At 45.0% G+C, this 24865-nt stretch overlaps 1 protein-coding gene across 3 annotated transcripts in view; it reads right to left on the bottom strand.

Moving 5' to 3' along the window:
• Window positions 1-1289: 1289 nt before the first annotated feature.
• stard13a (StAR related lipid transfer domain containing 13a) overlaps window positions 1290-24865 on the bottom strand; it is a 47525-nt gene continuing 23949 nt past the window's right edge. For 2 of the 3 annotated variants that reach the window (XM_062406217.1, XM_062406219.1), the window contains 13 exons: window positions 12701-12772; window positions 11578-11659; window positions 10080-10143; window positions 7700-9009; window positions 6952-7122; window positions 6385-6544; window positions 6070-6268; window positions 5413-5626; window positions 4972-5086; window positions 4212-4463; window positions 3872-4089; window positions 3159-3335; window positions 1290-3067 (listed from right to left, as the gene is read on the bottom strand). In XM_062406217.1, coding sequence (XP_062262201.1) covers window positions 2950-3067; window positions 3159-3335; window positions 3872-4089; window positions 4212-4463; window positions 4972-5086; window positions 5413-5626; window positions 6070-6268; window positions 6385-6544; window positions 6952-7122; window positions 7700-9009; window positions 10080-10143; window positions 11578-11659; window positions 12701-12772 — 3152 coding nt within the window. In that variant the 3' untranslated portion in view covers window positions 1290-2949. Of the gene's footprint in view, window positions 3068-3158; window positions 3336-3871; window positions 4090-4211; window positions 4464-4971; window positions 5087-5412; window positions 5627-6069; window positions 6269-6384; window positions 6545-6951; window positions 7123-7699; window positions 9010-10079; window positions 10144-11577; window positions 11660-12700; window positions 12773-20855; window positions 21684-24865 lie in introns of those variants that run through there. The other variant, XM_062406218.1, reaches the window with a different exon arrangement.

Genomic DNA, 24865 nt, shown 5'->3' with positions numbered 1-24865 from the left:
GTGAGAGGACAGTGATGACACACACACCACACACACACACACACACACACACACACACACACACACACAATCACACACAGACACAATCACACACACACAAACAAACACGCATACTATGCTACTCTAGAGACTCCCCTTTCCTTTATACCCTTTGTTTACAGTACATGACAATACATCCTCGATTGATGTATTTACTAGTAGCTTTTTACATCTTATTTATCTCATCATTCAATATGTGTAAATTCATTCAGTTATGTGCAACATCATGTCTGTCTATTCACAGTTCATGTACAAATAATCTTTTAAAATTCAGATATTCTTAGAATTCTAAATTACATTTGTAAGTATGAAATTATATTTTGTTCCCCTGTGTTCCACATGTCTTTCTCTGAATGACAGTAAAGTGAATCTTGAATGATCCTCTTCATTGTATCTGAATCTGTGGCCTCAAGAAAAACACAGACACTCCAGCTCTCTACAGTAAAGTGGATGGAGTTTGGTGAAATCGATACTTGATTCACTTCGCCATTATTCCTTTTTCTTTTCCCCCACGATGGTGTAATTTGCAACATGGTGTCGCTGATTAGTCCGAGCCCATGGAGTGGTGGAGTTTAAGTAGTCCCAGTTTCTGTATTCCAACACCTTCATCGTCCTCTGCGAGAACCCCCCACCCCCACCTAACACAGCTAAGTAGGTAAATGTGATTGAGTATTGATCCGAACTGTGCTGGTTTAGATTCGTGCTCGTTCATCCACTGAGAGGACACAGGCAGTTAAATTGTCCTCAGGGAAAAACACATTCACTCACTTATCTAAAAATATATTTTCCATGGCATACTTTTCTCTCATTCATTCCTGACCTTCAGACTCCAGCGGAGCAACAGCACCACCTGATGGACGAAGTAGGACAAGACAGAGGAAAATGTAATCTGTTTCCCAGTATTTACTATCATTTGTTCTTCTGCCAAGGAGGTCATGAGTTATCAGTTTGTTATTCATAAAGGACTAATGCAAAAACTTCTCCCCTGATTTCTATGAAGTTTTGTACACCGGCTGGGTATGACCCTAAACTTAGGGGCGGATCCAGGATTTCCCTTTGACATTGTAAGAGGTCATTTTGCAGCATTTTCCTTGATTTGAGGGTTTGAAATTTGTTGTACATCCCAAAAATAAATCTAGATCTAGTGAATGTAAATGTGTTTTTACAAAGGGGCTGTGGGCGGAGGTCAGGTCTCAACACTGAGCCCTGTGACATTAGAGCAGTTGAATGAACAAACACTGGAGAACATATTTGTTGAATTCATACATTTTTATTCTCTTGTTTAGAAACAACGGTTCTGTTATCCGTCACTTTGTCAGAAGTGACCGAGCACAGATCAGCTACTCAGCTCCAGTCGGGGGCCTCTCCGCACTACAGCCGAGGGCTCGGGTCAAAGTCACTCACTCACTCCTTTGTCTGTCTCATACACACATATTTACACACATATACACACACACGCACACACATGGTTCTCCAGCAAGCAGCATCCACATGGGACTTTGGTGGCACTGTAGAGATACTGTATCGTAGCAACACAATTCAGCGGAGACACACAAAAAGCCGAGGCGGCGTCATGGCGGAGCGAGCTCTAGTCTGCTATTGCTTCAGTAGGATGCTGTGTGGGAGGTTCACATTTCAGCATATCAATATGATAGGTAGGTAAGCGATGAGGGTTGGTCTGCTGCCACAGCACAGAAAGCGTCAGATAGTGTGAATTACAGCCAGTTCCAAACTGCTGGACTCAGCTGTTATACAGACTGGATGTATATCTATGCAGATACACAGGTACATCCATGCACACACACACGCACACACACACACACACACACACACATGCAAATATTGAAACAAGCTTCCCAGAAGCAGTGAAATGGTCTCATGTCTTAGACATTGTATAAATGACAAAAAAAACACAATGATACCACGTACAGAGATAATGACAATAATAACTTTAAAATAACATTTAATTTAGATAAGTTTAACACTGAAAATAATGACAGGGAACTAAACCAACAGTGATATCCAACTCAATGTTTCCATAACAGGGTTAAAGCACATTAATGGACCCGATGAGTGTTTCCCATTGGCTGTGATCTGGATCCCTTGTGTCCTCGATTCTTCCTGAAACTAGCTCACTTTTCACAATGTGGTGCTGTCATGTGCCCATACTGTACTGGTCCTAGTCATTCCTATGGATCTTTACAGCATCTGCAGAAGGCTCAAGAATAATATAGAATAATTAAGTGCATGCTATAAATGTTGATGTATGAAGATCCAGATTCCACTAGTTTATTAAAAGATTAATCAGAAAATAATTGTAGATAAGATGTCATCATCAGTTGTTTGTCAATTTGGCTGTTTGTAGCTGTCAGTGTGTAAAATGACAAAAACAGACTGGAGTGATTATGTCCTGTTCGTCTGGTCTGTTCTGTAAAATAGAGGAAATTGTTGCCTCTGATAAGGATGTTGTGTTTTCACTCGTGTCTTTTGGTTTGTGTATTTGCATCTCATGATCAACTTTCCGACGCAGACTGTTTCATTGATGGATTTTAAAGAAGGACCCAGTAAACACTGAAAAGTACTCACTGTCTACTCAACCTCACCCTTCAATAACTGCACGTGGTTAAGAGTTGATTACGTGAAAAGAAGAACTAAAATGTTTGTTCTATGGTTCCCTGGACAATAAATTAGTGATTTGATGTTAAAAGATGCGTATGCACGATCACATGATATAAAATACTCCTCTCCAGTCTGTGTGTGAATGACTGGGACTCAGTACAGCGTGGGTACAGACAGACTCCGTGTGGCTCAGCAGCATTAAAAGACACCAAAGTCCATTTCCTGGATGATTCCCCTCCTGGATCAGCTGCTCCGGCGCAGTGACCCAGGACAAAGCTTGTTTCCCGGGGTTCAGACCTTGGCCTCGGTGCTCGTCTGATCTGGAGGGAGAAAAGAGGAGCGGATCCTCTGGACTTCATTGACACACAGGTGACCGAAGGCCTTGTTGTACCATTCTGGAGATCTTCCCCTGTGACAGGAAACGGGCAGATAAAGCACATTAACGATCGCGGTATCGATTGAAACCTTTCACCGTGAGGACACTTGGAGTCGGCTCACACCTGAGGTCCACTCTGGAGATGTGTGTGAGCCTGGTCCTCTCCGTCCCACAGGGCTCCAGGAGGTACTGCGACTCCAGCACGACCCCCCGCAGCCCCCCCATGCGTGGGCTGTCCTCGTGCTCCACGGACACGCTCACCAGGGCACAGGAACCTCTGCACAGCTCTGTACGCCACGATCTGAGAGGAAGTGAGGGAGAGAAACATTTAATGAAGACATGAGATTAATGTCTGGAAAACTTTTTCTAACTAATAATTACTTCATTGAGCCTGGGGACTCAAACCTCTTTTACCTCAGAGAGCTACTTTGACAAAATTAAAGCGACAGAGAGCTTCTTATGTTTTTAGATTATTTGTAATATTTATTCACAGAGCTAATGTCCATGCAAACCTACTGAATCAAACTATATGAAAAAAACAACCCCAAAAATTCAAATTACAATTAAACTTACGAATTTACTTCTGTAAAAACAATAAATTCTCATATTGCTTTAGAAATGTTTCTGTATTTCTGGAAATATTCAGGCAGAATTGATTGAATAGTCTAAAAAATATTTAGACTATTCTAAATATTAACTAAATAACAATGCTGATCATTATATTCACTTATCAGTTGATAACAGCACATGGAATCCTCTCTACAGCTCAGTAATGAACAACTGTCTTAATGAACAACTTTCACACACACAAAACCAGTGAAATCCATCAGTCCTGACCTCAGTACCACATAGTCACAGTTGGGTTGAGGTTCCATGTTGCAGCAGGAGTACTGGTACACATCCGTCTGTCTGTCCAGCGGCTCCAGAACCTTCTCCTGCTGTAGCTCAGTCTGCCACAGGGGGCGCTCTCTGAGCAGCCGGTGGAGCACTTCATTGGGAGTAGCGGGTACCTCCACGCACACACGCCACTGCCTCAGAGGGTTTCCATCTCCCACCTGATGCACAAGCACAAGGGGCGTTAGGTTTATTGCGACAATTTGCACAAAGGATGTTTATGTTCTATATCATGAAGTTGCTGATATTCCCTGGTAGCTCCAGAAGCTCAGCGACGACGTACCTTTCTAAAAGCCAGCTCTGTATTGTCAATAGTTGAGCGTGACACCCAGGCTTTGCTCTTGTCTTTGGCATCTTTCAACAGGTTCTGGACCAGGCCCTCTATGTGTCCATGATAGGATCCTTCCTCATCGTCCTCCTCTTCGTCCTCATCCACCTCCTCCTCGTGAGCCTTGCACAGCTCGTCCAGCGGCGGCACCATCAGCTCGGCCTCCATGTAGGAGTTACGAGACTGGGTCACCATCTCCTCAGGGATCTGGGGAACAGCCGGGAGAACGTGCATCGTGTCACGTAACATCAGCTCAGACCTATTTTAAAAACAACTCTACTAAATCTTTTATTCTAATATCAAGGGTCCTCTCTTCTTTCAAATGTTGTCATCCTGCGAAGGCCTTTAAAATCAAACACCGGCCACTTTCATGTTTTCTCAGATATTCTCGATACGGCACAGTATCCACTTAAGAGGAGTCAGCTGTTGATTCTAATAGGAAAACTCCTTGAACCATATTAATCTCTAACACATGGTAATGAAGTCGGTTTCTCTTTGTCCCTGAAGAGGTTTCCACTGACAGCACTGTGCACACTGACAGTCTCAAGGTGATGATGGCGTACAGCTTTAGAATTGAGCTCATTGAACACAATCATACAGCGGAAACTTCCCTTGGCTTCATGTTGTTGGTAGTTTTCATACATAAAGAGGTGGTCATGTATTATTTATTAGTCAGCACAATGACTATCAAACACATAAGGAAGTAAATCCTGACCTGAAACAGACGGTGGCTCTCGGAGATCATGTGTGCCAGGCCCTGAGTGGCGGCCAGGTTCTCACTCAGGTCTTTCTGATCCGGACGGCCGGTGGTGTACTTCTTCTGGATTGACCTGGAGAGAAATAATACAGAGATTGATATTGTCCTGGTGGCTACAGAGGAAAACAAGTGACTATTATTACTATTATTATTGTACCACTTCTATTACAAGTACTTTTACTGATGGGCGTAAATGCAATTGCCACAATTAAAACGAGTATAAGATTTAAGTAGCAAAAAAACTGAATTAGCTTAATAACATTCTAACTTGTAATTCACGTCAAATAACAAATTTGACCGAATAATCATAAACATATCTTCAGTGTTTATAATAGTAACGGACTGAGACCACTGAGTTTTTCTCTGAGCATGGGAGCCTTCACTGGTCTTAATGTGCACCTTGGCGACAGCGTCTCGTTCTTCAGGATGCTGAGGTGGAACAGTGAAGGCCCCAGACACACGGCCAGGTTCATGGGCGTCATCTGGTTCTCCTCCACCAGGGCGGTGACGTCGCGCAGGAAGGAGAGCAGCGTCTGCAGAACCTCCCTGTTCTCGTCCGGCATCAGCAAGATGGCCGCCCTGACAGCCTGCATCCGCTGCTCCTTCGGGACGTCTAGAGAAATGAGGGAATGAGGAGGAAAACAAAAGGTCACATATCCAAACAAAATACAAATATATAAGATTATCATTTTGGAACATTGCTATTAATGGTGGCAGTCTAGACATAAATCAGATGTGCAGAGAGACAGGCAACCTCGCTGGGAATCAAACAGTGGACATTTGTGATTATTTGGTATGTGTGCCTTAACCAATCAGCCGCCACCACCTAAAATATGATGACGTCTCAGAGTGGACATGTGCACATTCAAACATCCAATCATGCTCATAGGAAGAAGCTAGAATGTACATTTCTTATCTGATATTGTTTTTTGATATTGTTTTTTGTTATTAATATCCCTATAAAAGTATTCAAGTACTAAGTTGACTGTAGTTTGTGTGGTGTGGAGGCAGATGCAGTATTTCACGGGGGGGGTTCATCGCTCGGAGGCAACTCACATTGGTAAATGTGCAGGAAGGTTTCCCCCAGCTTGCTGGTGAGCAGAGGCTCAGGCAGGTCTCTGAAGAACTGCTTGACCATGTCGGCCACGTCGTACGCCGACTGGTCCTCGTAGCTCACGGAGTCGGGGGACAGTTCACACTGCTGCCTCAAAGCCAGGATACGAGACTTCACGCCCGATTTGCGGAACAATCCCACCTGCGGGGAAGACAGAGAAAGCAGCGAGGGGTTTGGTCGAAGTTTCAGCTGCCTCCTGTAAGTAAACAACCAATATTAGCACAATGAGGAGGAAAACCAGGTCTTGTAAAACTAACCTGGTCCAGACAGTGTGTTCGGAGGTGGCTGAGGGCCTGCTGTAAACACAGAGGGAGCGGAAAACCACAGCGCTGGACATGCACGATGAGGGGAACACCAAACACACTCTTCTCTTTGTAGTCGGGCACCTTGATGCGCTTCATAAACTTGGGCACAGACCTGGGAGCAACAGACAGAACGAGGGAAGTGCGTGAGAGAAGGAAATGTCTGTGCTTTCATTAACCAACTCTTTATGTCAAACAGGATGTCCCTCTTGGGGATAATAAAAATAAACAGGACGGGTCATTAAAACACACTGATGTGCCTGTTTGCCAAAAAAAATCGAAAAAGAGTTACAAAAAGTTTGTTCATATTGTTTATAAGAAAATACATTTTTAGGTTTATAAGTTTATTAAAGTCTCTCAGACAATTTTCATGTCTGAAATCACATTTAGTAAATTCCCTGCATTATAAATCAAATCAATGTATGAATTATAGTTTTGTTTAACAGCAGTTTGCAGAGAACAATAGAAAATGGACAAAGAGACAGAACTATCTCCATGAGGTGTAGAAGAATGTGGACCCACCATGTCCAGCCGTGTTTATTAGACATGGAGTATTTCTCCATGATGGCGGTGAGACGGAGCAAAGAGAACTTCTGCAGCAGGCTGAGCTGGCCTGCTGATTGGCTGCTGATCTGCAGCGAGGAGGCCGGCTGGTTGAGATGATCAGAGGTTCTGAAACTGGGCCATCGCAGACTGGGAACGGGAAGAGAATAAATGACTAAAGAACATTAGAGAAGCCTAATTCTTTCATTCTCACAAATGAGGTCCTATCATAGTCGCTCTAGAGGTTTTTCCTATCAAACACAGCAACTGTTGAGGTCTGGAAATGCAGAAAGATTACTAAAGAGAAACACAGGAATAGGAAGCCAAACCATCACACTGTCCTCATACTGGCCCCAAACCTGGAGCTTTATCAAACTCCAGCAAGGAAAACGAGAGTGAACAGTAAAATTGCCCATTAACTCTTGATTGTTAACATCCCTCACATTTTATAGTCCATCTGCCTGGTTCAGCTTTCATTTGATTGATTTCTACCCGCATCTGGATGATTATTATTTCAGTTGCTGTCTCTCTTTCAGTGTCTTCTTCTCAGTCACTCCTCCAATGAAAGTCTTTGATTGTTCACTGTCAGTCTAGCAGCTGTTATTTTAGCCGTTAGACTTATTTGCAGCAACGTTTGCAAGTTCTACTTATCTCATCACCTAAAACTTCTCAAAACAAACAAAAGTTGTGATAAAACTAAATCAATCTTTAAAACACTTGAACTCACCGTGGTCTCGTCAGCGAGGCCCCGACTCCAGAGTCCCGCCTCTCCCGACTGGTCCCCGTTGAATCTGTATCGTTCATGGAGACGCCGTCTCTCTCGCATTCGCTGGGGGTGGTGCGGCCCTCCCCCTCCTCCTCCCCCGCGTCGTCCTCGGGCAGCACGCTGCGGCTCCAGTGGTCCACGATTTGCTGCAAGCCGCTGACGTGCTGGATGATGTCGTCCAGGTGAGGGAACATGTTGTCCTCGTTCTCCAGGTCTTGCAGGTCTCCGGTGCTGGCGTACAGGTGCGATCCCGGCACGTTGTCGTACACGCTCACCCTGCTGCCCCGCGGAGCTCCAGGACAGGGGGGCCTGGAGAGAGGCTTGTTGGACCAGGGATCCCCCAGGCCGTTGCAGGGTGTAGAGGGTTGGGTCCGTGTCTGACGGCCATTGTTCCTGTCATCAGGGGAGGGCGCCAGGCTCTCGATGGACAGAGCTTTGGGGAAGGTGCCAGGTTTATGGTCTTTGGGGATGTGAATGAGGAGGTTCTCATGTGAATGAAACTGGTTTCTGCCAAACTGACTCTGCCCCTCAGTCCTCTTCCCCTGAGAAGGCAGGTCCATGTCCTCCAGGTACATGCTGCTTCTCTTGCTGGCCGGGCGAGGTTTGGTGAACCCCGGCTCCTTCACATCGGGCGTCACCGCCTCACTGCTGGCGCTCACTCTCACCAGGGACTGCTCTTTACAATCATTGGTGAGTGTGTCAGCAGGAGTGTCTTCATCAGTTTGGTGGTTGTTAGGACTGGGCTCTAATTGGCTGATGGGAGTACACTGGAGCACCTGCAGTGCCAGAGGCTCCTCCCCCTGTAGCACCGGCCCACTGATGACGAGTGGCGGCCGGCGGTTTGAGCTTTTTCGCCTCGTGGACGGCCCCCAGGTGCGCATCCCTTCCATGCGACGCAAAAACTCTTTGGCTTTGCTCCGCCCTCCTTGGCCATGGCGGCTGCTTTTCATTGGCAGGGAGTTGTAGTGTGAAAGCTCACTGGGCGGTTGGTAGGACGCGGAGAGGGACGCCATGGATATGGAGTCGGGCATGGCGGAGGTCGAGTCCTCGCTGTGCAGAGAAGAAATGTCCGTGATCTCCTGCTCGCTCAGGTCTGTCAGGACGCTCTCGCTGCTCACTGTGCTGCGCAGACCCCCCCCCTGACCTGTCGGGCTGTTCTCATTGGTGCTGTCCAACAGGAAGTCTTGCAGACGAGACCAGCGTCGGCTGCTCCACTCAAACGTCCACCGTTTACTGATCGCCAGCGGGTCATCTTCATCGGAGTCATCACCCTGTGGAAGGATAGAAGTATTCAGGAGGAGTCAGAAATAATTGTGCACACATCTTTATTTCTACACTAATTTTTGTGGAGACCAGAGAAAAATCATGATTAGTTATGACCTCTGTCAAAGAGGTAATGTTTTCACCCCTGTCCTTTTATAAATATGATTATAGAGAAACTACTGGAGGGATTTTGATGGACAGATGCAATAGAGGTCAGGAAAGAGCCCATTCAATTTAGGTGGAGGAATTTTGTCTCTTTCTTTAACAATGCAAAATTAGATTTAATTCATGGATCCTGATTTTTTTAATCTGGCAAATCTATGTGTGTGAGTCTGTTGGGCCTTGGCAGAGCCATGTGGTCTACTGAGGACTACACTAGCTTTACAAGGGGGGCTGTGGCTGAGGGGTACAGCGGTCGTCCTACAACCTGAAGGTTGGTAGATCGATCCCCAGTCTTTCCCATCAGCATGCCGAAGTGTCCTCATAGAACAACTAAAGTGCTGCTAATAGATGCACTGTCTGAATGTGTGTGTGAATAGGTGAATATAAACCTGTACTGTAAAGCATTTGGAGGGGTCATCAAGACTAGAAAAGTGCTATATACAAAACCATTTACCATTTAAAATAAATCACATCTAAACACAATGTTACATGGAAAGACTGGAATGATGGATGATGGTTCAGACTGGGACTGAAGTCATTAACTGTGGTTTGGTTGGTCAAAGTGCAGCCGTGACTCTTCATTGATCCAGTTTGATTAACAGAACTCTTATATTCAAACAATGCAAATGCACCAGGTTTACATGTAAGAACAAGAACTGGAATCAAAATGTGCGTCACATGTGTACATGGCCACGACAAAGAATGAATCAGCCTAACAAAGACTAGTATAATAATAAGTAATGAATAATAAAACCTTCACAAAGATATTACAGAAAATGTTGTGAAAAAGCTGTGAATGAACAGGAAAAATAATTATAATAACAACAACACTACTTCTACTACTGCTACTACTACTACTACTACTACTACTAACAATAATAATAATAAAAATACAAATACAAATAAATTGGCTTACTTTCTTCCTGGGGTGACTGACATCCAGTTTCATGGACGCACACTTGTTCAGAGTATTGAGACGTCTGCAACACACAGTCAGTCACACATATCAGAGCTGGTAGGTTGGATAGATTCACTCTGCTCACATTCATTGTCTTATCTTTCTTTTCACTCCCTCCTTCCCCCTTTCCCCTCCTGAGTCTGATCATTTGCAGACAAGCCTCTTCATCCCCTCCTCTTTCATCTTCTTCCCTGTCTATCCCTTCTCCCCTCCCACCCTCTCCTCCTCTGGCATCCTCAGCCTCGAGGGGCACATCTTCCCCCCCAAAAAAACACAGCTGGCTCCTCCTCCACTTACCTCCCTCCCCCCTTCATCATGTCACCCATTCCAATCCCCTTTTATTTTCACGTCCATCCTCTGGCACGCTCCTTACCAAACCTTAGCCTGCAGCCTCCCCCCCACCCACCCACCCATCCACATCCTCCCTCCTTCCTACGACTCCAGGGGCGTGAACAGCAGCAGGGTAGAAGGGTGGCGTCCGTGTGACAGGGGACATTAAAAACATGCTTTTTGAAACCTTTGTCATTAGAAAGATTTCCGGCTCTAATAGCAAAGTAGAAATAAAACTGATTTTTACAATATTTGTCTGTCCTGGCAGACAAGGAGTCGCCTGTTGCTGCATGTAAACCTGAAGAATAGGAAGCACAAAGTTGTATCAACTTCTGAGAGTAAACACACGAGCTGGAAAATACAGTAGTCAACTCCAAACCCTGCATTTCTCCTACAGCGTGGCCACATTACAGATTGAGACTCTATGCTCCGTACACTACACGGGTCTATAATCTTTTTTTGTAAAGACCTATGCGTGAACAAGCGAGACCTCATTAGCAGTGTTTTACAGCTCCTGAGACGGGGGGGGGGGGGGGGGGGCTGAGTGTAATCACTGGCAATATATCTGTCAGGAATCACTAACGCTGTTATTACCACACCCTCCTCTACCATACACACTGGGCAGGCAGGGGCGAGCGGCGAGGAGAGAGAGAGATACGGGGAGTGAGGGGGGGGCGTGTGGGGTAAAAAACTGTGAAATATCGCAGAGATGTGCAGACGTACTTAAAACACACTCTCAAAGCCCCATCTGGCAGAGGACATCGCCCCCCCCATCCCCCCCCCCCCCCCGCTCCTTCCTTGTTACCCTCAGCCCCCCTTCGCTCTGCCCCCTGAGGGTCTCTGCTCTTTGAATGGGAGATCAGAGCGTGGCGGGGTGGAGGGGAGGCGACGGGATCAAAGGTGGGGTTGTCTGAGCGGGAGACAGGGACGGGGAGTTCATTAAGGGTCAGGGTCAGACAACTCATGATTGGTGGTGAGCACCAGGCCGCGGGGACAAGTCGGAGGAACAGAACCAGCAGGACCAGAAAAGGGTCTCGAGACTTTGATGGTGTTAAATGATCGGTATGAGCTCGAGAATGAGCTCCTCATGTGCGACTGCTGGGCGAATGTGGATGAGTGTCCTCACCGGCATAACGGCTCCACCAGATCCCGGTCCAGGAAGTCATGGTCCCTTTTCACTGAGGAAATGTCTACTGGAAACTGGGAATCTGCACGAGAGGAAGAAGACAGCGAGAAAATGACCGGTGTGCTGGTTAATGACTGACAGAGGACAGGAGATCTGAGGGTTGGTCTGTGAAGTATGGTCGCACAACTGCTGTCGCTACACTTAACACCTGTCATCGTGGAGTTTAGAGAAACCACACATTTTAAAACCCTGTCATAACTTGGATTCTACACAATGCCAAAGTGTTTTATTTTGGTGATTCTCTGTGTAACCCTATATATACAGTCTATGGTGTAACTGGAAGCCGCCACAGAGGCGCAGAGGCCGGCCATTACTGGTGCTCACAGCATATGCAGTGTGTGTGTGTGTGTGTGTGTGTGTGTGTGTGTGTGTGTTTGTGTGTTGTTAAAGAGGGACTTCTGGATTTTAAGAGCTACTTCGGAGATTAATGGGGCCACTTCCTGTTTGTGCCCGATGGTCATTGCTTGAATGGACGCCTGTAGTTTTTACAGAAAGGTGGAAGGAGGGCGAGGTGGAAGAAGGGAAGGAGGACAGGGGGCGTGAAGTGAAAAGAGAGAAAGGCAGGAAGAGAGAAAAGCTGTGAAAATACAGGCGTTGACTGGGGGAGGACTGGGAGAGAAGTGGTGAGCGAGTTGAGGGAGAAAGGTGGAGGAGAAAGAGAGAGAAAGAGAGAGAGAGAGAGAAGCTGTGAGAGTCCCAGCAGTGATAACAAGGCCTTTCCCATGACCTCTTCCTCTGGACAGGAACTGAAGCCTGGAAATAGAACACAGCAGCACTGAAGATGAAGGGATGGCAGAAAAAGAAGAGGAGCAGCAAAGAGAGAGAGAGAGAGAGTGAGAGAGAGAGAGAGAGAGAGAGAAAACTAGAAGCAGGAGGTAACCCAAGGAGAGATGTGAAAGAGACGAGTCCTGTGTTATAGCAAGGCAGCTGGGTAAATTCTGGACTTTGGCTCCCTCTGTGTGTGTTTGTGTGTGTGTATATGTGTGTGTGTGTGTTTGTGTGTGTCTGTGTGCGTGTGTGTTTTGTATATGTGTCTGTGTGTGTGTGTGTTTGTGTGTCTTACCTTCATAAAGCTGGGCGTACTGTGGAAATCCTGCTGCTCTAAGCCAATCACAAGCCTCCTTAGCCTCAATCTCTGTAAAGCGAAAATAAAGCAGTTGAGGCATTTTGATTACACACATACTTTAGAAGCAGATTTTCAGTAGGATTTTTGGTTTTATTCTGTAAAACTGAAACAATGAAGTTAACAGTAAGGGACCTGAATCATCACATGTTTTTTTTAGAGAAGGAATTTCTTACGATACTGAATTTCCCTCTTGGAATCTTGATGGACTGATGTCTTACAGCCCAATCATCAGCAATGTGAACTATCAACTTTATAAGTGATTATATTATACTATTATAATTATAAAACACAGATAGATTAAGAGTCAAGGGGGGAACACAGATCTTCAGGCTTCATTTTTCTTCCCATACAGTGGAGGAACATTTTAATTTTCCTGTGGGAATTCACTCAGCCAGAAAAAGCTGCCAGGCTCACACAGCTAAACATTAAATATCCTGTATATACTTCCAAAGCTGAAAATGCAAAAACTTTTGTAACCTTATACACATGGCAACACAACCAGTCCGGTGCTGCCACGAACATCACTACATGCTTCACAGGGGTTTGTGTTTGCTACTTTGTTTCCACTCGCTTATATGCGAGTTGATTTCTTTAGAGCATCATTCTGCAAAGCTGTTAATAATAATAAAACATTTTATTTCATGACACTTTTCTGCAACCCAAGAACACCTTACAATGCATTATGGGCTGTATAAATTATATAATAACTAATATAGCCATATAACTCATAGACTTTTTTCATCTGAATCAATAATTTATCACCTGTGAAAATGTTGAAAATTGCCTTATCTTGCAATTGAAAAAAATATTGTGGATCTCTGTGTAATGACCAGTACCTCATCCTTCCACTAAATTGCATGTCATCCGTCCAGTAGCTGTTGTGCAATGTTAAACATTTCGGGGAAATTAATATGTACAGGTAAGAAGAGAATAAATTGATACAAGTTCTGAACTTGCACACAATTATAACACTATACAGCACGAAGAGCAGTGCCTTTGCATTTGCCTCATCCTACAGTCACTGCTCTCTTTTCACGGCTCTTTCACAACATTCCCTCTCACTGGTCTCATTCATGGCTGTAAAGGCGCTGGCAGCGATTCGGAGAGGCACCGCAGAGACGCCGTGGACAAAGTTCAGCGGGGGCAATAAAACAGCCCCGGTCTTCACCCTCAGCTGACACGAGAACGGTAGCAGGAAACGATCCCGTCGCCACAATCCAGCAATTACATCCCTCTCCCAGCATTCTCCGCATAGCTGCTCTCTCTAAATCACATACCAAGCAACGCGAGGTTGGATCATGAAAAATATTTTTAAGATGCTGAAAATAGAGAAACCTCAGAGAGGAAAAACTTCAGGAGAGGAGACGCGCGGAGAGCTGAAAACTTACTTGAAGCCCTCATGGTGCCAGTGATGACATGCTGCTATTTGTCTCTCCGGCGCTCGGACTGATGTTTCCTCTCCATCCCACTGTCACGTCCACTCACTACTACCCAGCTCTCCATCAAGGGGCAGCTCTTTGTGCTCGTTCCTCCTCGCCGCCTCTCCAACCCCTTGTGTTTACAACTCGGCCTCCCTCCACCAGCCGGCCCCATGCACGTTTGCTCTTCCCTCTAATTTTCTCCTCAGCCTCCTCTCTGGCACTCTGTGCTTTGTTGGGATCCACGTACAAGATCTCTCTATTTCTACGTCTCTCTCTCTCTCTCTCTCTCTCTCTCTCTCTCTCTCTTCTTTTCTGCTCCTTCCCTCTCCTCACTTTGCCCTTTTTTGCTCATCCTTGTGAACACGTCTTTCTCCATCCTAAACATCACTGTCTCGAAATTTATTTTCCCTTCTCTTTGTGCGTAATAGTTTTAACATGTTTTCCTCTTCAACCTGCATTTTTCTAACCCTTGAAGATAACTTTTCCCTCACACATTTTCCTCGATCATCCTCATCCCCTATTCCACTCGGATGCAACACAACTCTACATCTCATTTGTCAGGAGCAGAGCTGCTGTTGCCCCCCCGAGGTAACAGACTGACGACTGGTGGATTTTAATTTCACATGTCAGCTGAACCTACAGGCCAGTGAGCTATGGCAAGGACGGTCTGACCTCATCATCTTCCTTTACGTTTACTGTACGATGCTGCCGACCCGATCAGCGTGTTGGAGAACACACACACACACACACACACACACACACATGTTGCCCCCAGTGAGTCAGAGAATGCAGAGCGGAGGAGACAGGCAGAACGGAGGGCAGCGACGTACAGACCCCTGGGATTAAATCACAGGGAGGGGGAGACATCACATCCAGTCACATCATATTGTGTCTATACAGTAAAGACCTAAAAATCTGGCGTTGTCAGCATAATGCCACAGACCTCAGTTTTTGACCTTAATTAAAAACACATCAGTGAGACACACGGCTGCACAGGTTGGTCCAGTGAACACAGGCGCTGTGGTTTACTGTGAATCTGTCAAGTCAGTCAATACGCTGCGTTGCCATGAATATTCCCTAGAGAAGCAAATTCTCCAAACAGTGTCTGCAATCTCCTCCAATGAGCATCCTGCAGGACTGACTGCTGTAAAGCTCTGGTTGTTTCTGTCCACTCAGCTGTAACTGCACACTGTTTGCATGCTGTTGCACAGAGGGTGGAAATGCTGAACACATATATCACTTGTAATTGCACACCTTGTACAGAACCTCAAATCCCTCCAAATTCTCCAGTGTTTCATTGAAAAGTAATCAATACCCATGAAGCCATTGTAGTGCCCAGATAACGTTTTACAAAAGCACAAAGTTGTGTACTTCATTACAGTGGTGTGCATTTGTTTGTGCGATGCATTTTAGTGTTTATGCACAAATGAGCTGAATGTCAAAGCCGCCGTCACCGTGGGAACAAAGCCCTGCTATTCATCTGTGCAGGATTTAATCAAGAGATTAATTAGTACACAAATATGTTGTTAGAGGGCCACAAAACGCACAAACACACACAGTCGGACGGAGCTAATCCACGCTGCCAACTGTGCTTTTCCCTTCGGTTTATTCCGCTGCATTCCTTCTGCCCTGGATAAACGACGAGCCACTGGAACCACAGCAGGGAAGGCAGACAGATGGTATGTGTATCAGTTAGAATGTGGGCGTCCATGTGCAGGACGTGGGGGCTGAGAGGTAACGCCTTACATAACCAGGTGCTCAGCGTGTTACATAACACATCACAAGCAACCTACATCCTTCCTTCTACTTCTGGACCGATGACTTCACCTCCATCTTTCCTCTGAATTTCATATTCTCCCTTCATCCAGAGCCAGAAAGCCTTGACTGTCTGACAACCTTCCCTCCGTGTTATGTCTGACTATCACTGGGTCTCAAGGACCCTGGAGTGGATGACATCAGTTCCTGTTCTGAATTTCCCATGTGTCCAGAGCGGTATGCGAGCTAAGAACAGCAACAGGAAGTCTCGGGACTGAACACGTCAGTCGGACTTAGCGGGAATAAGTGTAACGAGGCACACTAATGGATGATGGTCGGTAACAGTGAGGATGATGAGGGGAAACTCACTTACTTCATTTTACAGGGTTTAATTTTAAATTCTGTTTATTTTAATGGTCCCACTCAGACATAATTGATTAAATAAGAGATAAACAGTAGAGACGAGGGACAGAGAGACATAACTTCAAGTGTGTAAAGACTGTATAGGCATGAAGTGAGTAATAGTCCTTCCACACACACACACACACACACACAAACACACACACACACACACACACAAACACAGGATGTCTGGAAAGCAGTCATATTCCCACATAAGCTAAAGCACTTAGTCCTTCATGTTTAAAGGTCACACAGAAAAAAAATAAGTAGTGAAGAAGTCGGAGGAGAAGTGATGGGATTGGGGGATGGGGGGATGGGGGGGAGGGGGAGGGGGGGAAGGAGGTTAAAGAGGAATATGTCGGTCCTGTCCCGTATGGTTCATCTGTGGTGATGTCTTGCCCTGAGGAATGTGCGTTAAAGCAGAGTCCACTGGCAGGAAATCAGTGCCGGCTCATATGGAGCCTATAATATCTTATGACAGGTCCTGGCAGCAGCGCTGTGTGTTGGTAGTTGACCATAATTATTCACAGCTCTGGGGTTATAGTGAGATTTAACCCACTGCAATAATAAAGTGGGATATGATGAGATTGTAAGAGACACGACTGAATGTGATGGAATTGTGGATTTTTTCCCCTTTCTCCAGCAGAGGGTGTTAAAGTGGCATCTGGCAGCAATGCATTTACATGGCAGTCCAATTATTACATGGCTCCAGGCTGTGGTTACAGAAGGAGCGGAGGGGGATTATTTCGTGTTGGGCTACGTCCTTCAATTTTAGGGATTTGAGCATTTATTTTAAATTGGCTGAAACGCTAAGTGCTCGGCTTGGAGTAGCAGCCAGTGGAGTACTTGTGGTTTGCCAGTAGCAATTGTGGGCACGGTGGTGAGAGACAGACATATACATTCAATGAGAGTTTCCTCTAAAAGCAAACACAGACAGGTGACAAATTGAAAGAATAAGGAGGGAGGCGGCTGAATGGTTTGTGAGGAGAATCATAGAGTGCACTGAGAATTTCACACTAGATTTCACCCCAACTTTAAAACACCAAATATTTCATTCCTCTGAAGTTCGAGAGAATTGAAGAATCTATAGCAAGAGGCACCGATGCTACCAAAACATCTGGACAGCCCCCTAGTGGCTGATTGTGGTATAGGCCATAAACCCTGCCTCAACTTTTTGCACAAGGACCAAACATTTTGTGTCGTCACAACATGGCAGAGTCCGTGTCTGTAGCGCTTTGGCTTCATTTTTTAACCAGTGGGAGGAAGTGGAGACATGTTATCCATCTTTATGGGTGAAACCACAGCTGTAGCATTAGTGTATCCTGATCTATGGCATACACACTAACTGTAGTGTAAACCACCAGGAAATGATAAAATGCTTTATACAGATGCATGTAAATCAAACTATGATGTTGGGTTTTCACTTTAAATGAAATATAAATTTAGAAACAGACATTAAAGTCAGTATCCATGGATGGTATTTTTGACTTTGTGTACATTTGGTCCGCCATAGCAGGAAATAATCACTTGTATTGTAAATGAATGCACGTCATGTTCCAGAGTCCTGACAGCTGTGCATGTCTGCTCCCTGGCACAGCATCCTGGGAAATTGTTAAGAACATTTATATAATATGTGAATTTCCTGCTAAGACAAGTCAAAATGTGGTCTGTGAAAACAGCCGATACTTGTTTTAATTCGTTGCAGCTGAATGCAGCTCCTCTGAGTACTGCATCATGGGAGAGCAGTAAATGATTGACAAAACACGCTAATATCTATATTAGTATATATGCTGACTGTTTATACTCACTTTACTCAGACTGTGTACTGAACTCTCTCTTAGCTTTCTATTTAGAGCTAATTGTCATTGGCTCAGGATCCAGCAACTACAGGTTGATTTCCACCAAAAGTTCCAGGAAATGTAATTTCCTAAGAGCTCGATGATTTGTTTCCACAGTAGGCCAGAGGGAGCTTAAGCTAATGAGTCTGCTGACGTATCAAAAACTCAACGATCGCCTTTCTCATCTTTATACATTCGAAAAATCCAGTCTGATAAAGAGAAGATGGAAAAAAAAATCAAACACCTGGACTGAGTCATCAAACCACTGGTCATGAAATCTCTCGGGCCTGAAACCACAAGTAAAACAACATGTTTGCAGTGAAAAGGGTTTCAACATCCCTATTCTGTGGGAAAAACATCAGCGTCCTTGACAGATCAGTTTCACACAGGAAGTTCCTGAACCAGCTTTAAGTAAGATTCCAATGGGGAAGTTTTGGAAACATGACACCCTCAAACAAACCTTAATTTGTGATCACAACACTTTCATATTGTCACCTTTTAAGATGATATTGTGAACTTGTTAGTGGATTTTTGTCTTTATCCTCAACAAGGAAGACACAGAGCCACGTCTGCATTCACTTTGAGTTGTCCTGGTGGACGCCTCATATCTGACTTTTTAATTACCGATTGCTCCGCTACTAACTGGCTGGTTGCAATCTGTGTAGTTTTGCCATTTGTTGCCGGGCAGGAAGCAAATCCATCCCTGTTAGATACAGCATTGTTTCCATTGTGAGGATCAATAACGATGATGATAGCTGCTTTAAATCATCTCCCATCTACATGTGGTGTACCCATGTGCATATATAAATCTAAAGGGTGAGAGAGGACCTGCATCACAGATATGAATCAAAATCTCTTGCTTTTGAGTGGGATCAGATGTTAGGTCACTGAGTTTATTTAAGTCTGTCTGACAGTCGACCAGCTGCTGAGAAGTGGAATGCAACTGGGATGTGTGTGTGTATGTGTGTGTGAGAGAGAGAGAGAGAGAGAGAGAGAGAGAGAGAGAGAGAGAGAGAGAGAGAGAGAGAGATGCAGAATCAGAGGAGAACATTGAGTGAAGCATCATCCAAACCCAGCACAGGCATAAACTTGCTCCTCCATCTACATTCCTCACCTGAAATAACCGTCACGTCACTCGCTTTCAAATTTGTGAGTAGGCGGAGAAAAAGAAACATCTAACACAAGACTTTGCATGTTTCTTCTCGTCTCCCGAAAATTCTAGGACAGAAAAAAACGCACAAACACGATACTGAATTGCAGAATATCGCAGCTGATTGCGGAAACTAACTCATCCTCTACATTGTATTCAGCAGCCGGTGGAACAGGCCAAAGACTCAGCTGCGACAATTTCATGAACACCGGGATGTTCTGTTTACTCCCCGGGAAACACGGCACACGTGACAGGAAGTCGAGGAAGTTAACCACGGAATACAAAGCCTGACGAGTTGGGTAGAGGGAGACACAGACAGAAACAATAACACTACAGTGCCTTCAAGACTTGTTATGACTTCTTCGACATTTATGAACGATATATTTTTTGGAAGAGAAATGGCTCCATATGTCCAACTGAATAAAACCAGAAGGAAGTGGGAGCACTGGCAAAGCTTTTCAGCGAGTGGGCTCGTGCCAAAAAAGCATACTATGATGAAACAGGAGATTGATAGTCTACTTCTAAAAGGCATTCCTGGTGTTGTGAAAATGTCTGTGGGAGAGGTCAAATATTGAAAAGTCCTCATTGAGAAAAGCTTGCATGAAATATCGTCTGTCATATATTTTAAAACAGACACAATTTGTGTATCAGAGCTAAAAGGGCTCAAATATGCACAAATATGTCTTCTCTAGCTCTGAATGGACACGCGAGACGATCCATCTTGGTGACATCCATTCTCTATTTCTCAAGTGAATAAGGGAGATCTTGACATTTACCTAAATAACATGGATCCAAGCTTCGTTCACAAACCAGCAGAATCCTCAGAAGAATCTGTGGCTGTGCCGTCTGGTTGAATGATATCACATGTCTCTGCTATAAGATCTATTTCCTGCATGATGTATTTTGATGTGAGCTGAGAGATGGCAGATGAGAAGCTGAACTGGACTCATGGGTTCGACGACGCATGAGCAGATATTTCTCAAAGCAAAACCTTCTGTGAATTTTGTTGGGCTGCAATTCTGGAGGTCAAACAAAAAATCTGTTCAGCCACCGTAAAAGAAAACATCACATAAGCAGAGATGTGATATAAAAGCAGTAACTGATGGAAAGAGGCCACTGAGGGGGTCTTATTTAAAGATGTTAAAAACTGTGGACAATGAAGACAGCTGCACCTCTGTCAGTGTCCTTAATGTAACACTGTGTTTTAAATGAGTCAAACATTTCAAAACTTTGAGAGAAAGTCGTATTAAAAAGAAGAAAGTTGTGTTAGAAAAAGGTTGTAATATAATTTTGGGGAAGAGTTGCCTACTGCTCGATGAGTAGGTAAGAAGAGAAAATTACAAGGGAATTCATGAGAAGCTCAAAAGCCACAATGTCAAGTCCATTCATGTTCCATCTCAGAACATCTGGTGAAGAAAATTCAAGTATCATGTAAAATAAAATACATCTTTGAATTGATAAATTCTTACTTCTATTCTAATCAGGTCAAATCCAGGCTATAACCTTCTCTTTTTCTCCGTCTCTACCTTGTTCCAGCTTCCGAAGCAGCTGCTGACGGGCGATGATGCGTGAGAGGCGCAGGGCAGAGCGGCGGCGGGGGGTGTCGCCCAGCCTCAGGTAGAAGTCCTGACAGACGGGCGTCATGGCCTCCAGACAAGCTCTCTCATTGGTGCTTTCGCCGTCACCCTCGCGGTCATGACTCTCACTGTCCTTGGCACTTTGATCCACACTGTCTCCACTTTCCATTCTCCTGCAGTTTGCAGCAGCAGTGTCAGCACTCTGCACAGCGTCCCCCCCACTGTCAGCGATGGCTGCACTCGTAGGGCGTTTCATTTCTCCGGTATCCACAGCACCGATGATGTTTTCATCCCTCGGAGTTGCTGCGATTGCATCGTCCTCACCCTCCAGACTGGAATGTTCTGCCCCTTCATCCCCTGCAGCACTCGCCTGGTCTGCACCTCCACAGTGGACTGAGGCAGACACACTGTCCACAGCTACTGCAGCGTCCAGGGCGTCCATGCTGCCGTCCACAGCCTCCGGAACACAACACAATCCTCGCTGAGCTACAGGACTTCCTCCCGATGAGGTTTTGTGCGAACACTCCTTGTGAATTCCTGCCTCCGACATGCCCTCACTGGAAGTCAACTCCCCACCCGCCCGCCTGCCTCCTCCCTGCAGCTCATCCCAGTCGACAACAAACACACGGGCTACATCACACCAGCCGATTCAGATGACCCACCTTGTTCTCCTCTCTCACACACACACAAACACACACACACACAGACACACACACATGTACATGCTCAGACTCCTCAGCTGAGATGGGAGGGAGACTCCCAAACTCTTGTTTCCACAAAGTTTGGGTCACATGATGATCAACATCCAATTAGAGAAATGTTTAGGGAACAGGGCTTCCTGAAACTCTGCCTCTGCCAAAGAAGCAATTGTGGTACAAGCCGAGGCCATATGAGCGTGCATGTGTGTGTGTGTGTGTGTGTGTGTGTGTGTGTGTGTGTGTGTGTGTGTGTGTGTGTGTGTGAATGGTCACTGGAGAGAACCACTATCCCAGCAGCCTAATGTGAAAAGGGAAAGGGCAGAACAATGGAGAACGTGTGGGTGTGAGACCGTGCAGAGGAATGTGTGTAGGACCATCGCTACTGTCGCTAATGCTGAGTGGGACTGTAATGTTATTGAGAAATGTTCTCCAAATCCACGCCACCAAACCACATGACACTTATCATAACCATATTCTGTGGGCGCCGCTCGCTCTCGTTCCCTGCTCAGGCCTCAGACACCAACCGCATGTAATAAAAAGAAAAGAAGAAAATCTGCGGTACAGCAGCTGCACTGAGAAAAGCTAATGTCTGAAATGTGTGACTGAATGCTGCCATACAGTCACCGAGTTAGCAGATAAACGTATGGAATGCAGTGAGAGGAGGAGGAGGAGGAGGAGGAGGAAGAGGAGGAGGAGGAGGAGGAGGAGGAGGCAGGTTCATACTTTGACCTAGTTCAGCAGAAGAGTGATCCTCTAGAACGAGAGGATATAGGGGGTGAGTTTTAATTCATTTTAAGGGAGGGAAGGGTTAGGAGGTATAAGAAGGGGATATGGGGAGGGGGGTCTCACATGAAAAGTAGGTCAAAGCAAAGTCAGTTTTAGGTCAGCAGTCTCCCACACACACTCACACACACACACACACAGACACACACACCTGATCTCACAGTGGAGGGCCTACCCAGAGGCGTTTCAGTCTGCTGGTGGTACACTGTCAGAGAGGTGTGAGGGAACCAGCTGAATGAGCCTCTGCCAGTAGAGCTCAGTCAAAAAAACTCAGAGTCCGTGGGACGTATTAAATCTGTCGTTTGATTTGATTTGATTAAATTAGACTGCCCTCTTGAGGCAAGCTCAGTAAAAAAGATCAGCCTAGATAAACTTAGTAAATAAATAATAAAATAAAAAAATTATGTAAAAACGCTGCGCGGCGCTCAGGGGAAATATGACCAAGCAGGCAGAGCACAGTAAAGTGATAGTGAGCTGAGTCGATGTGTAAACGCACTGGGCTGTGGTGAGCGCTCAGTAATAATAACTCAGGCTCAGTTACAGTGGGACGAGACTGGAACTAAATGGGAAAACTGACGAGTACAGACTGGAAAACTAAACAGATATAAGTTTACTCACAATACATCAGCATTTGATTATGGAATCCACCCATGAAAATATGAGCAGTAGTAGAGTCGAGTTGCAGAATTCATTATTCCAAACTCTGCGTATTTTCAATCCCTAGGGTCCTGACTGTCAAAGCCCAGTGACCTTTAACCTTTACTCTACAGCCAAGTATCTCAGGCTTGACTTGAAAAACATTTTTTTGACATTAATCATAAAACTAAATTATCAAAATGCTAAAGTAAACTAGGTATTTTCTATGTCATAAAACCACTTCAAATAAATTTTGAGGATATACAAACTAAAAATGGATGGAGACATGGTGGTTGCACCTTGTAACTCTTGTGTACCGTTCTAAAACATTATGCCGGCATTCGTCACAAACCAACAACCAGAGCCGGAGCAGCTATTAGAGACAAGTTCGCCATTCTCAGTTCAGACGTCAGGGCAGAGCCACCGAAGAAACTGAAAAGAACCATTTCCATAGAGGTAAAGCAAATGAGCCAAACATTTTTGATGTGATTCGAGAGCTTGAATTGAGTCGCTTTCATCTGATATCAAAAAACATGCAGCGGCATCTAGTGCGTTCTGAACCTGCATGAAAAGAAATAAAAAGAATTTCTCTGGGAGAAACACGAGAGGATTTACCTTTTTGAAATGTTTGAAAGCTTGATACCACCTGGGGATAATCTCTGAAAGCACAAGAACTCTTCTGGATTTGTCCTTAGATTCATTCAGAGCCTCCAGACACCGAGCTTCGAACAAAACCAACTGAACAAATCGGGATTTGATCAAAGCCAGATGATAAATTCAGTAACGCAGCAAAACCCACAAACTGACAACTATATAATGAGAACAATATGTTTTGGAAGAGGTGATTTAAGGTAAACACTAAAGCAACGAAGAGCCACAAATCCCACCCGTGAGGGGAGATCCCAGTCACACCCCTTCCCCCCCGCTTACCTGAAAATCCTCTGGGATTGAGACTAAATCCAGGTGCAATTGTGAAATCTCTTTCTTCTAACATGCACACGAACACACACAGGATGGAATGGAACCGTGTTTGCAATTAAACTTATCTGCTGAGTCAGCTTCCGCCCTGATCTGCTCATTTGTTTACCATGGCGTCTAAACCATGTTTAAATTTCCAGATGCTAATGTGCACTTTACATGTGACATCTATTTTACTCATGTCCTTTGTGTTTGTTTTTCATCACTATAGTTGAGGGTTGAGGGCAGGTGATGCAAAAGTCCCACATGAGGCAAATTGTGCTTTGTGATTCAATCTGTGATATTTGGACTATATGACCTATGACTTATGTGATCTCAGATTCTTGGCTCTTTCAAACTTTAACTCACTGACACTTTTTGTTTTGTAAATATCACATTCCAGTTGTCCAAAAAAATAGAAATGACATCAACACGTAAATCAAACAGTTTGAAACTAAATACATTTGACTCTCACGCATGAACCGCTTGATGTGATATTCCATTGCTTTGAATAATTCATAGAGTGGAAGAACTAAGAGCAAAATGAAAGCAAAAGGGTCTAAGGCCAGATGTGCACATTTTAAGGACCCCCGATCCAGACAGATGTGAACCGTGTGCCTTCTGAACAGATGGGTTCAGCAGTGGGGGGTGAGGGTTGTGGCTGGAGGAGGATAAAGGGGTGAAGAGGATTACTGGGGCAGCAGGTGCTCCCTGATGCTCCATTTGACTGACAAGTTCTTCTGCTATTTGCGTGCAAAGCATCAGATTCATAAGTTAGTGGGATACACATGCGTCACGCAATCCTGGAAAATGATCTGGGACACAGTCCAGGTTTCACTTTGCTGACGCGTGCGACTGTTTCCTGCTTGTATCTGTGGTTTGGGA

The sequence above is a fragment of the Platichthys flesus genome, chromosome 15 (assembly GCF_949316205.1).
Source record: "Platichthys flesus chromosome 15, fPlaFle2.1, whole genome shotgun sequence".
In the NCBI taxonomy this organism is placed as follows: domain Eukaryota; kingdom Metazoa; phylum Chordata; class Actinopteri; order Pleuronectiformes; family Pleuronectidae; genus Platichthys; species Platichthys flesus.
The sequence above is the reverse complement of the archived record's forward strand: the minus strand, read 5'-3'. Positions and strand labels throughout refer to the sequence as shown.